The sequence below is a fragment of the Amblyomma maculatum genome, chromosome 11 (genome assembly GCF_055883805.1).
Source record: "Amblyomma maculatum isolate TAMU_Amacu chromosome 11, ASM5588380v1, whole genome shotgun sequence".
Taxonomy (NCBI): Eukaryota; Metazoa; Arthropoda; class Arachnida; order Ixodida; family Ixodidae; genus Amblyomma; species Amblyomma maculatum.
In genome coordinates this window covers 126,348,160-126,361,890 of record NC_139354.1, presented here as the reverse complement: position 1 = coordinate 126,361,890, position 13,731 = coordinate 126,348,160, and the positions used below count along the sequence as shown (strand labels likewise).

Here is a 13,731-nt window from a genome sequence, read left to right as displayed (position 1 = left end):
GGGCCATGTATTATGCTGCCGTGGAACTCCAGAACACAGGACCGTGGTTGTGATGGGCTGCGATGACGATGTGGTCTCGTCCGGCATGGTGGAAACAGAGGGCAATGTGCGGCTTCATAGTTCCAGGGTGGATGGGAACGTACCCCGAAGCACCTGCACCAATTGCAGGGGTGTGTCTATTCAGTCGACACAGATCGAACCAGCCGCGCAGCAAGAACACGAGCGTCAGGCGTAGCGAATCACCAAGACAGCGACCAACTTCTTCGTCCTCGAATGCGTCTGCCCGCGATGCATGCCAGTGGCTATGATGACAAATGTTACCACACTACAACATATATATATCTATATATATATATATATATATATATATATATATATATATATATATATATATATATATATATATATATATATACACACACTCAAGGTTCGGATACAGGCAACACTAATGCCCAAGAAGTAGCAGGTAGGAGAGCGGCTGATGTACCTCAGCTGGAAGAGCACCGGACGCAATATTCGGAGGTCGTGGGTTCGGTTCCTACTATCGGCACGTTGTTTTGCCTTCTACTTTGTGTTTAATTATCTTTACCTTAAAGAGATTACGTTACTAATTTATGTGAATATAGAAACAAAATTAAAAAAAAGAAAAAGTACAATCACCAATGCTCTTCTTGGCCTCGCCGACTGCTGGCTTCTTTCCTTCATGTATTGTAACGAGCACCCTCATTTCCCCTTCATTTATCTGCTTGTAGCTTACAGGGGTCTCGGTTCTGGCAGTCTTGAAGCCATATGTAGCTTAAGAAGGTTCTAGCACAGCATTTGCCCTCGCTCTTGATCACGTTCTACGTGACGCTGGCGTTTACACAGGACGTTCCACGTCCATTACTATGGTTGAGGGCGGCGCTGGTAAACACTCTCAAGGTTCGTACACAGACACAAATTAAGACCTTAGAAAGTAGCAGGTGGGACAGCGGCCGATGTAGATATTCCGAGGTCGTGGGTTCGGTTCCCACCATCGGCACGTTGTTTTTCCTTGTACTTTGTGCCTAATTATCTTTCTCCTAAACAGATTACATTACTAATTTATATGATTATCTAAGTAAAAATAAAAAAAAGACAAATACAATCCCCAATGCTTTTCTTGGCCTCGCCGACTGTTGGCTTCTTTCCTTTATGTATTCTAACGAGCACCCTGATTTCCCCTACACACTCACACACACACACACACACACACACACACACACACACACACACACACACACACACACACACACACACACACACACACACACACACACACACACACACACACACACACACACACACACATATATATACATACTTTGCTTTTTACTATTGGGCCAGGGAAATTCAGCAAGGACGCTACAAACTTTCCCGATTAGCCTATTGTATTCTACCAAGTTTCTTACGATGCACTGTCCTTTGGAGTAAAATTTAGAATGATTTCGCATATTTGGGCTGCTGTTAAAAGAGGGAAAGAAGTAATTCTCCCTCTCTATCTTTGGAGGTACACACTTCTCTTAGTAGACAGGGTTAAAAGCAAGACAGCTTTCGTTGATTAAGGGTTTCAAATGCAGCAAAAGGAAACCAAACAAACAGTCGGGTGATTCTATATGAGATCTAACAAATTACGGTCGGTCGACCTTTTAGATTTATTTTCAAATTTCATATATTTTTTTCCTAGTGACCGGAAAGAAGACATCTCCATTTGTTTTTACTGCTAATTTTTTTTTTTAACGAACAGGGAATTATCAATGATGAAGAGGTGGAGTGCCGCGCTTGTCTTCTCTGCCGTTGCGGCCAACTTTGGTTACAAATTACACAAATATAATAAAATTAGGAAGCTAAAAAGTATTTGACTGAACATAAGCATATAAGTAGTGCAGACGAGTTTATAAGATGCCTCAAAATCGGTCCAGGAGACGAAAGTTTACTTATATTGCATGCCTTTATCTCAATAAATGTTTGCGATAGAGCGGTAATAAATCCGCACTCTATTCTCACCACACTTACCTATCAAACTTTGCCATGCTTCAATTTATGCAAGATTTCAATGCATTGACGTGACCACGCTGATTTCAAAAATACAACGAGCAGAGTAAGGTTTTGAAAAGAATTAAAAAAAGCCATTCTTATTACTTTTTAACTTTGCCCACCTATTCTCCTCTACTTCAGTTTCAAAACTAATAAAAACAGATTACAAATTATTGTTGCACTAGTGAAGACGGCCGCTTCAGTAAGCCACTTGCGCAAGGCTCAGGGCACAAAGCTGGTCTAAAGATCCTGTGACATTTGTGAATCACCTACGGTTTTTCAAATTTGGCCCAATATTGTATCTAGTCAATTGTGTGTCTGCGTCGAAAATTAGCGGTCATATACACAGGAGCGAATTATTCGTCACAGATTTTCTACGCGCTGAGTTTCTGACACACTGAGTTCCTGATACGTTGAGTTCCTGATACGATAAGGAGATCTTGACGGCTTCACAAGGTGTAGGATATCAGAAAGAACACCAGTGGGACGTTTGTAACTGGCACACTGAGTACAGCTCGCCACATACTTCTCAGTGGTTTCCCGAATCCGAGGCCAATAGAAACATTCTTGGATGCGATGGAGTGTCCTCGCTGATCCCTTGTTGTGTCCCAAAGTGGGATCATCATGTATTGCGCCAAAACAGAGGAGAATAGGCTGTGAGGTACCCCCACAAGGTAGCGGAGGCCAGTGCCACAATAATCTTTCTTGTACAAAAGACCATCAGGTACGCAAAAAAGGCCGGGAAGCTGTGGAGCCCTGTGCAGCGGTAAAGCATGGCTTCAATTTCGTCTCCTACTTCTGCTCAGTGCGGAATGTGCGGGCGTCAGGGAACGGAGGTAATACTGCGGCAATTTAATCGTTCAAATTATCGGCGTCACGTTCTGCCGTCGCAACCGGCAAAAGTGAAACGCAGTCCGCATCAAGGCGCCGGCGTCCGCTCTTGTATCACAGCGGGTAATCCAGTTCTTGAAGCCGTGCTGCCCACCACGCAAGGCGGCTAGACAATTCGCGGAGTTTATTAATCCAAGGGATGACGGTCAGCAACCCCTGGGAATGTGCGTCCGTGCAAACAGCACCGAAACCGCTGAACTGCGAAAACTACGGCCAGGCACTCTTGTTCAGTAATTGTGTAATTATGCTCAGGTTTACTTAAGGAGCGACTGGCGCAAGCTATAACATGTTCCTTGTCGCAATAACGCTGAATAAACATAGCACCGCTGCTGCCAACACCACTGGCGCCAGTATGCACTTAAGGGGGGGGGGGGGGGGTCAGAAGGGATGAATGAACTGGATGCGATCGGAGTAGAAAGTTTAGTTAGCGAAGAGTCACAATCGCGCGTCCACTCGTAAGGAGCGTTTTTGTGGAGAAGTTAGGTGAGCGGCTGAGCAATGTCAGCGAAGCGAGGAATGAAGCGGCGAAAGTACGAGCACTCCTAGAAAACTTCGAACCTCCTTTACATTCTGAGGTGTTGAAAATAACACAACTGCCGCGGTCTCTGAGGGTCAGCTCTGATGCCCTCAGGATCAATGCGGTAGCCACGAAGCAGTGTCTGCCGCTCACAGAAGAGCCAATTCTTCGCCTTCAATACTAGACCAGCGTTTTTCAGGTAGTCTAGTACAAGCCCAAGGCGATCATTGTGCTCATGGATGTCCGGCCAAAAAGGACGACATCATCCAGGTAACACATACATTTATGCCATTTTAAGCCATGTAGGATGTGATGCATAAATATCTTGAAGGTTTCAGCAGCATTGCACAGCCCGAGCGGCATTACATTAAATTCAAACAGGCCTTCGGGCGCGATAAAAGTGGCCTTTTTCTTGTCCTGAGATGCATGGGTATCTGCCAATAACCCGACCGCAGGTCAAGAGATGAAAAGTATGACATGGTGTACGGGCAAATGTAGCGTCATCGATCCAGGGAAGTGGATAAACTTGTCTTTGTTACAGCTTTCTGACGGTGATAGGACACGCAAAAGCGCCATGTACCACCTTTTTTCGTGACCAGAACGACAGGAGCCGCCGAAGTACCGCATGACTTGAATAATACGTTTGTCCTGCATCTCCCGAATCTGTTTACTGATCACGTGAAATTCTGTCGGTAACACTCCATACGGCTTCTGTCAAACTGTTGGCGAATTCGATTGGGAGAGCAGGTGCACTCGAGAGCACCTCGAAAGTGCTCTCAGACAAGTGGCCGCCCTCCAGTGGGAGAACAGGAGTAGAATCACTTGCTTCCAATTATAGAGGAGAGCGTTTTCCCCTCTGAGGGCACCCAAGTGCACTCCCGGCTGCTCCGTCGTCTAAAGCGAGTAGAGGACGTCACATGGCATAAGCGTCATATCCGCGTCGTATTTGTTCTTTAGTCAGCACCGCTCAAAATGGCGGCTGCAAAGAGTAGGCGCTCTGCGAGAAGAAGGCACTGCTAAGGTGCTGTATGCATGTTTGAGAGTCGCTGCAGTCGTGAAAAGGTCCAAAGGAGGCAGAAATCGGCATTAGAAAACAAAGGCATACAAAACAAGCGGTTCTACACGATCGTGGGCCTCTCCTCGGTTTGCAACTGCCGCCACTGCGGGCAGTAGGAGAATTCTGGGGAGAGAAGTGCTGTCAGATGATTGTGGCGCGCTTCTCTCTACACTCAGTCTTTTCGTGGGAGGACAGTTACACCCTCGCTCGGAATGCTTCTGTACTGCTCTTACTGCTCCGCGCCTCGTCTCTCGTCACCACAACGAAATGCGCTATGTGTGTGAGTAACCTGTATCAATACGATCTCGGGTACGTGTCAGGAGAATACCCCGTGAACCACGTGTCTCCGAAAAATGAAAAATGGACGAGCATTTGAAGAATAACGTTTCCAGTGTTTCACGCTGTTCGCTAGTAGAGATTTGCTGATCATTCGGAGGATTTGTTATTCAGGCGCTAGAGCAGAAGTAACTCCTTTAGGCGCGTCTTTTATAAAAGCACTGACGGAGCAGCATTATTTTGGCTACGTGTGGCAATCTTCATATTTACGGGCAAAACCACCAGTTGCGCAGGGCAATTGATGACCCACAGGCATGAGCCACACTTGACTACCGACAGCACAGTGACGAACGACAATATGTTTCCGGCACAGTTGTAATGAAGCGCGCCACCATAGCATCGAAGGTGTCGGAAGCACGGCTGGGGCACAAACCTGCGACGAACACCATATAAAGGGCTTCTTGATTGGTATCCTTGGATACATAAACATTTTCCTGCTCTGGGACTTATCTGAGACCTGACGGAAGGGAACTGCCAATGCAGAGCTCTCCGGGGAGACTACACCATAGCACCACACATTCGCAAAAAATCAATACAAGAATCACGCTATGCTGCATCGCGAAAGCACTGCAAATTTCTCTGTGAATACAGTTTCACCACTGCACATTCCCAAAGGGCGCAACAACGCACTTCCTTCACCATAGAAATTCACATTTCTGTTCTATCGAAACATATCTTTGCGGCCTAAGCACTTCTTAAGCAATAAACTCATAATTGAAATGCATGCCCCCATATCCACTAACGCCGTTGTCGCCACATGGTCAACGAGCACATAAACGGTGTTCTTATGACAGATTAACAATAGGTTATAACAGAGTGGGTATAACATTATAACAGATGGAGGAATCTACAGGCAGCGCAGTCTCCAGTGGTCTGACCTCCAGCGGCAGCGCTGGCTAGTTTTCCGGCAAAGGTGATAAAGACCACCGCCGAGGCCATGGAAAAGAGAAGCGGCGCGCAGAAGATGCTAGTGGTGGTGAGAAGCTGCGGTTTGAAAAAAAAAAAAAGATTGACTGCGTGGTCGATCGGTCTGCGGAAAATCTTATATAGATGATGGTAATTGCCAAGATCAACCGTAGAAACGGTTACGTGGCTTAGCTTGGTTGACGGGGCCGTAGTGGTGGTTTAGTGGGCAAATGCGGCAGTAACGAGCGATGTACTCTTCAATATGCCACAATGGTCGCATAGAAGGGCTGTGTGGCGGAAGGCTTGTTCCCTGGAAGGATGAAAGAAGACAGGGGTCATAGATTATCATCATCAGCAGCCCTAATATACCCACTGCAGGGCGAAGGCCTCTCCCATATTTCTCCAATTAACCCGGTTCTGTGCTAGCTGCATCCACTTGACCCCTGCAAACTAATTAACTTCATCCGCCTGCCTAATTTTCTGCCGCCCCTGCTACAATTTTCTTCCGTTAAAATCCAGTTTGTTACCCTAAACGACCCCTTCCCCGCAACTCCCATCCACAACACAACGAGCCCCGCCGCCGAGCCCGGGCAAAGGCGCTCCACAAATATTACGGCTCCGAGACGGATGCCGCATGGGTGGACGCCGCATGCTCGGGCGATGAGGCGGCGGCAGCCGCGGTGAACAATATTCTTCAGTCCATTGCAACTCTCCCCCTCCCCTCTGTTACCTCCTCAGAAGTGGCCGAGGAGGCAGCGATCGCCGTTGCAATTGCCCACATGGAAGCTAGATATATACAGGCTCAAAAACTGCAGTACTAAATTTCGCACGTGGGCGAGTTCATGTTTCTGCTTTTTGCATACTGACCTCGCCCACTGCTAACCCGCCCCGCCACGTGAAGCTTATCAGGGTGCCTGCGCACTCGGGGAACCCTGGCAACGAGGCCGCCAAAAGCTTAGCCCGAGGTCTAATACGCCAGGCACAGGCGGTCCCCACGTCGGAGGTCTCCCGGGAGCGCATGCACACGTTTAAAGAAATGACTCAGGCCTACCGGGTCGAAAGACAGGTCTACCCCTCACCTCACTCCTCCCTCAGCATTCACCACCAAACACTATGGCGCTGCCTCCAGATGCGAACTCTCCTATCCCCTTACATTAGGTCCCGTTACCCCCCACTCTCACCGATCCCACCTGCATCCTTTGCAATCACCCCACTGCCACCTCCGCCCACATTCAATTCCGATGCCCGCGCGGTCTGGAGCATTTCCACCACCTGTGAGAAATGGGACACCCTGCTACACTCTGATGATCCGGTCCCGCAAAACACCGCCACAGACCGAGCTGCCGACGTCATGAACCGTAGGAACATGAATGTTTGAATGTAGTGGGGCCTTGCGGTGGCCCAGATGCCTGCGCTCCCCAAACTCCTCTGTTAAAATAAATGTTTCTAACTACTACTACTCATACTACACCGTTCACGTTCTAAACATGATCATTCTTGAACAGGCGGTAGAACTGGGCAACAAGAACACGTGGTTTTTACTTAGACATTTACTGGATTCTACGAGAACTATGGCCGAATCCCACAAGAACCTACATAGGATCTCGCAATCTTTCCAAGGCACCGACGAAGAGCTCATGACCACATTAAAAGATAAATACATTAACACCTCCCAGGATATACCCACGCCAGATGGGTACTCAGGATTGGATAATCCTCGCATGGATAGCGCCTTTACCGTAGCAGAGATCAGAGCTGCTCTTAACCAAATTAACACCACCTTGGCACAGGGGGAAGATTGCATCACCAATAAGATGTTGCGCAATTCAGAGGACCAGTCAGTAGAGGCTCTGACGGACTTCTTCAACAGGTACTGGACAGAGGGCAGCGTCCCTGAGGAATGGAAGCACGCTAAAATTATTTTCATACCTAAACCGGGCAAAAGATTCGAGATGGGGAACCTCTGCCCAATCCCGTTAATGTCATGTCTCGGGAAGGTAATGAAACACGTTGTCTTAAACAGGCTCCTTATACACACCGACGAGGAAGGCATGTTTCCCCATCCATGATTGGGTTTCGAGCAGGTCTTTTGACTCAGGACATTATGTGGCAAATTCAACAAGACATTCTAGATACAAATCGCATAAGAGCCACGCGAACCATCCTGGGACTCGATGTGAGTAGGGCCTTCGACAATATGTCATACGCTTTCATCCTCACTCACCTCTCACAGTTAAACGTAGGCAAACGGACATACGACTACATCGCTGCCTTTCTGAATGCGTGTACGGCTACGCTCCATTCCGTTGACAAAGATAGCGACAAAATTACACAAGGGACGAGAGGAACATCGCAAGGCGCCGTACTTTCACATTTTCTCTTCAACATCGCTATGAGCGGCCTCCCGCGTCTGTCAGATGATATCCCACACATACATCCTTCCATATACGCCGACGACATCACCATATGGACCAATTCCGGCTGCGATGGAGATATTACAGAGTCATTACAACGAGCTATCGACACGGTACAGTCCTATGTGCAGGAAAACGGCCTTACCTGTTCACCGGCTTAATCAGAACTATTAGTTATAAGGAACAAACAAGCTTCACAGGCAGAACCACATTCTCGAAAACCTATCCAGTTACACATTGACAACCATCGAATACCCCCGGTAGCCACGATCAGAGTTCTCGCAATGTTGATTCAGAATAATACGCAGAACACAGAAGCTATACGCCGGCTACGCGTCACGGTGCACCAGATAGGTGGGCTGGTGAGACGCATTGCCACACGTCGCAGGGGTATGAGAGAAGCCGACCTGTGCAAGATCATTCAAGCCTTTATGACAAGCAGAATCATGTACGCTTGCCCGTACTATAATCTGCGTCGTAGGGACGAAGATGCACTTAATAGCATAATTAGAACAGCATACAAAGCGGCCCTTGGCTTGCCAGTATACGCTAACTCAGATCGACTACTACAGTTGGGAATTTTTAACACGCTATCTGAACTAATTGAAGCCCATAAGACAGCACAAGTGACCCGCTTGTCACGCAGCCTTGCGGGAAACGTAATTCTCGACAAGCTCCAAATACACCCCACTGAGGAGGTGTGCGCCACATCCCATTTATCGGCTCACATAACTAGTAGACTAGTTGTTAAATCAATGGCCAAAACCATGCTACCAGGCAGACATGAAGCCCGCAGGAAGACAAGGGCAGAGACCCTTGAGGAACGGTACGAGGACGATCCACAAGCAGTGCACGTGGATGCAGCTCAACACATCAAAAACGAAGCATTCGAGGCATGTATGGCCACTCCAAAGTCAACCTTAATTAACGCCATAACATTTCATGCTAGCTCCATATGCGAGGCAGAGGAAGTAGCTATCGCACTGGCCATCGCGAATTCCCGCACCAAAACTATTCTAAGCGACTCAAAAAGCGCCGTTCAAAATATCGCCAAACATTCTGTAAGCGCACTCGCGGCGCGAATTCTGCGCAACCGATCTCTCAATCACATCAATCTCGTATGGGTTCCGGCTCACGCGGGTAACTCCGGAAACGAAGGGGTCGACCGTCTAGCCCGAGGCTTAATCAACCCGGAGACGGCAGATCTATCGGGACCGTATGCGCCTGTCGAGGCGCCGCACACATACGCGAAGATAACAAACTTTTATCGCGAGCTAAGATGCACGTACTGTAGACTAAACTCCGTAATATCAAGCACAGAAGCACAGAAATGATACTCTCGCTCGACAGCAGTGCACGAATGCAAAGCACGAATAAAACAACATATGACTATTCTCACCTTCCAAAGTAGATATGCTTAGGTGTGTGTACCAGCGGCACTGCTGCTATAATGCAGGTTCCACCCGGTGTGCCGTCCTTTATGAAGCCAGCCGGATTGCCTGAACTGCCCACACGTGGAAGTGGAATTCGTAGCAGGCTGACAGCTGTTGCCCCGACGGGGTGGTGCAGTGGTAAGACGCCCGACTATTGTGCCGGAGTTCCCGGGTTCGAACCCGACCACGGTGGCTGCGTTTCGATGGCGGTAAAACGAAGAGGCGTCCGTGTGCTGTGCGATGTCAGCGCACGTTAAATATCCCCAGGTGGCCGAAATTACTCCGCAGCCCTCCACTATGGCTCCCCTTTCTCTCTTTTTACTTTCATTCCCATTTTCATCCCTTCCCTTACGGCGCGGTTCAGGTGTCCACAGAGCAAGTGTGACAGATACAGCGCCTTTCCCTTCCTGTGAACCAATTATTATTATTATTATTATTATTACGACAGCTGTCGAGACAAGTCGTCGTATTGGAGACCTGATCCGATATGGCTTGGCGCTGACCCGATAGTTGCTACTTCCACCTTTCCGAGCGGTGCCGTTCCTGTCAGTGAAGGCTGGTACAGGAATCGGCGGTGACTGCAAAAACAGATATCCTTAGGTGTGTGTGCAAGCTGCACAGCATCGACATTGCCGTTTCCTAAATCGCTTTAATATAACTACTGTTGCACTCACAAGACAACTCCATGTAACCACGGAGCGATTGCTCTAAGATCAGCTTCCTACCTGATGGGTGGCAAGCACGATTTACGTCTCAAGCACATAACGTGTGTTTCATTTTGAGCCTGCTGTTCATAAGTATTCATCCGCTCCTAGAAGGTAACCCTGTCTCATAAACTTTAGAATACGCGCAGCTGAACCTACCAAGTTATCGCTAGCGCAAAGCTTATGTTGAGGCGACCGTAGGTAAAGATGGTTCACGGCTGGAATCCGTCTACAAGGCAACGCCTTCAAGAAATCAAAGTAGTTTATTATGCCATCAAAATTACAACACTTAAAACTAATCCTATGCTTGAATAGAAATCCACAAACCTTTTCTAGAATGAACTTAATCGACATCTAAGAAGGAAAACCAAATTTATGTAACAAAAGTGCCGTCACTACTACTGATGTAATTATTATGATTATTAGACATTTCTATGTCTGCATTGTCACGATGTTTTCACTATTTCTATATTTACGCTATTACAATGCGTGTAACCAGCCATCCACTATGTGATCAATACCATGATTTCCAGTCAGCTCCGCAGACACCGTATTGTTTCTAAAGTAATGTAAAAGACGAATCAAACGCAACAAAATATGTGACAAATCACACAAAGCTGAAGTAAATATTAGCAGTCACTCAGTCTCTCTACGTAAGAAATCTTCTGGGGCACTGCCACAACAAAATTCTCACCTTCGTGACCATAGACTTGTCTCTTCGTCAATTAGCATAGCACATAAAATGATACACGAGTTTTTAAACAGCGTTTTTCGAGCAGAGTATCTCTTGTGTAATAATCACATTGATCACGCACTAGCGGTGAAGTTTTTCTTTTGAGTTCCTCTTCGAAATGCACATATTTAAAAAGGAGGTTTTTGTTATCTTATGAAACAGAAACCTATTCCGCAGCGCTTTCGCTCCAAGTGGTTTATGTGTAATGAATAGAGGAAAAAGATAAATACTTTCACTCGGCTCTGTTAACTATTTGACCGGATAGAATGACTTTTTGGTCATTCATCGTGGTAAAACAGCAAGAGAAAGACATGTTGTTTTCTTCCTCGTCCATGTCTGTCGGGCACTATTGTCACGGTAACAGCTCTTGGCGCCAACTTCAGATCGATGTTTTTTTTACTCATTAAAACTCTGTTAGTTTATGTTCAAAGCTTTGTGGTATTCTTGAAATGTATTGCCAAATTATTGCCGGTTACTGCTCACACAGTAGATTGTAGCTTTAAATTTAAAACATTACAGCACTACCCTTAAGTTGGCATAAAAGTGGAAATGGCGGAAGGCACTCTACAGGACTGCCTTCACCAGCTACAGCCTTTGTCATCGCTGATACCATCATATTGTTATCATTAACTGTAGCATCATTATAATTGCTGCTATCGTTATTATTATCAAAAACTATGTCGTCATTATCACGGCTGTTATCATCCTCATCTGATCAAGGCGAATTACGATCTCCTTCTGAAGCGCCTTGCGTGGAATAGCTGTTTACGCGCTCGGTTGAGGATCGGAGGGACAGTTGTTTGATTCGCGGTGGAGCGAGATTTTTTCTTTAGGTGTTAGGTCATGCGGATAATTGCTGCAGCAGTTTCCTGCAATCCTTCCCTGTCTACACATATATCTCTCAGCCAAGAAAGGCTTTCACCTTAAGACCCATTTCCGCTTCTCCTGAAACTAGAATGTAACATCTCCTCTTGCTCTGCGCACTAGAGTGATGAATGCTTTGAAATACTTAGCATAAATTTTGCGCAATGGGTAATTTTATTACAATGCTTTCTTTCCTCCGTCTCCAAAGCTTGCCATGCTCGATTTGTAGTTTAATAATGGCTGTTTTTCTTTTTCAGATCCGAAAACGGAACATGTCTTTTAAACATTGAACCCCGAAAATATCCGCCACTTTCGGAAGCCAATTTAAGAAATGTTCTCATAGATCCCAGTAGGCATTGCAGGCTTCTCTACAAGGAGCACCCTAGTGTGCAATATATTCAGGTAACTTTTTTTACACCTAATTCCGTGTGACTGGAAAATATATATACAGTCATTACGTTCAGATTTTTACAGTCATTACGCAAGAAATTCATTACAATTAATCCCTTCAATTTGCAACATGGCAAATCGGGGACCTGTACAATTAAAGAAATTCAGCTAGACGAAATACGATGCAGTAATTGTACACATTTACCTTGACCAACCGACGCACGTAGCTGCTGTTGCAAAAGCAAGTCAGGACATGTGGGCCTCAACATAGCACTCCGGTTTCCTTCACTAAACCAAAGCCTGCAACAGGTCAAATATATTAATTATTTCACTTAAATCGAGTTTTATATGCTTATTACGCCATTTTAGTGCGTTGAACCATTAAGTAATGTTAAGGGAAGATTCTTCTTAACATTATTTTTCAGAACTATAGCGAAGTTCACAATATTCAGAGCTGCTATTTGGTTTGTGCGACCATTAACGCTGACGGTGAAAAAGAGCACAATGTTCTTCCTGCACCGGACTATACTCCATGTGGTGTTCCCGAAGATAAGAAAACAAAGGTGAGCTACTGAGATCCTAATGACATCTAGACTTAAAAATGTAAGAAGAGAAATATGAAGTTTAGAAGGTTAGTAAGAAACCACATAGCATCTTTCTACTCTCTTCATGCATCCCTTTTATTTATTTTATACAAGTAAGTACATAAGGTGTCCAAGGGCATTACGACAGAGCGGTTAACGTATGTTATGCTAGTAGGAAACCAAATGTTGGAGATGCGCCTGCAAACTAACACGGCATTTAAATGAATTAACCACTGGTTAGGGCACTGATATCATAATATTGTCATGTAGCCGTTTAGGCCCGTCACCAGAAGGTTTGGTTTTAATAGGGGGTTGACCTAGTAGGCACAGAAAAGCAGGTCCAGAGCACCGAGTGTCAGGAGTCGACTTCAGCTTCTTCTCGAACGCCATGGGGCAACTTCTTCGAGTCCGCGCACGAGACTCTCGATGAGCAGCCGCCTAGCGGCTGCTGTTGCACACGCTACATTACCCCCCTCTCTAAAAAAATAAATGTCAACTTGATGAATTCGAAAGCAGAGAGAAGCAAAAATAAAGCAAGAAACATGCGGTAGGCGGTGCACTACTTTCTCGCGAAAAGTACGACTTCATGCGCACGACATGGAGAACCTCGGATTTCTGCTCGCAACGAGTAGAAGAAAAGCCGTCCGGAAGCACTTCGTACGTGACGTCGCTCAACTGACGGAGCACTTTGTATGGGCCAAAGTACTGCTTCAGAAGTTTTTCGGATAGTCCTCGACGTCGAATCGGAGTCCAGAGCCACACTCTGTCGCCCGGTTCGAAAGTCACTACACGGTGGCGGTGATCGTAACGCTGGGCGTCTCGACTTAGCTGGTTCCGGATGCGTGCC

The 13,731-nt window shown here is 46.4% G+C and overlaps 1 protein-coding gene across 1 annotated transcript in view; it reads left to right on the top strand.

Annotated features, from left to right (window-relative positions):
- LOC146174918 (uncharacterized) overlaps positions 1 to 13,731 on the top strand; it is a 201,051-nt gene that overhangs the window by 174,394 nt on the left and 12,926 nt on the right. Inside the window, exons 7-8 of the mRNA XM_084585487.1 lie at positions 12,168 to 12,312; positions 12,726 to 12,863. Of these exons, the coding sequence (XP_084441613.1) occupies positions 12,168 to 12,312; positions 12,726 to 12,863 (283 nt within the window). The remainder of the gene's footprint in view (positions 1 to 12,167; positions 12,313 to 12,725; positions 12,864 to 13,731) is intronic.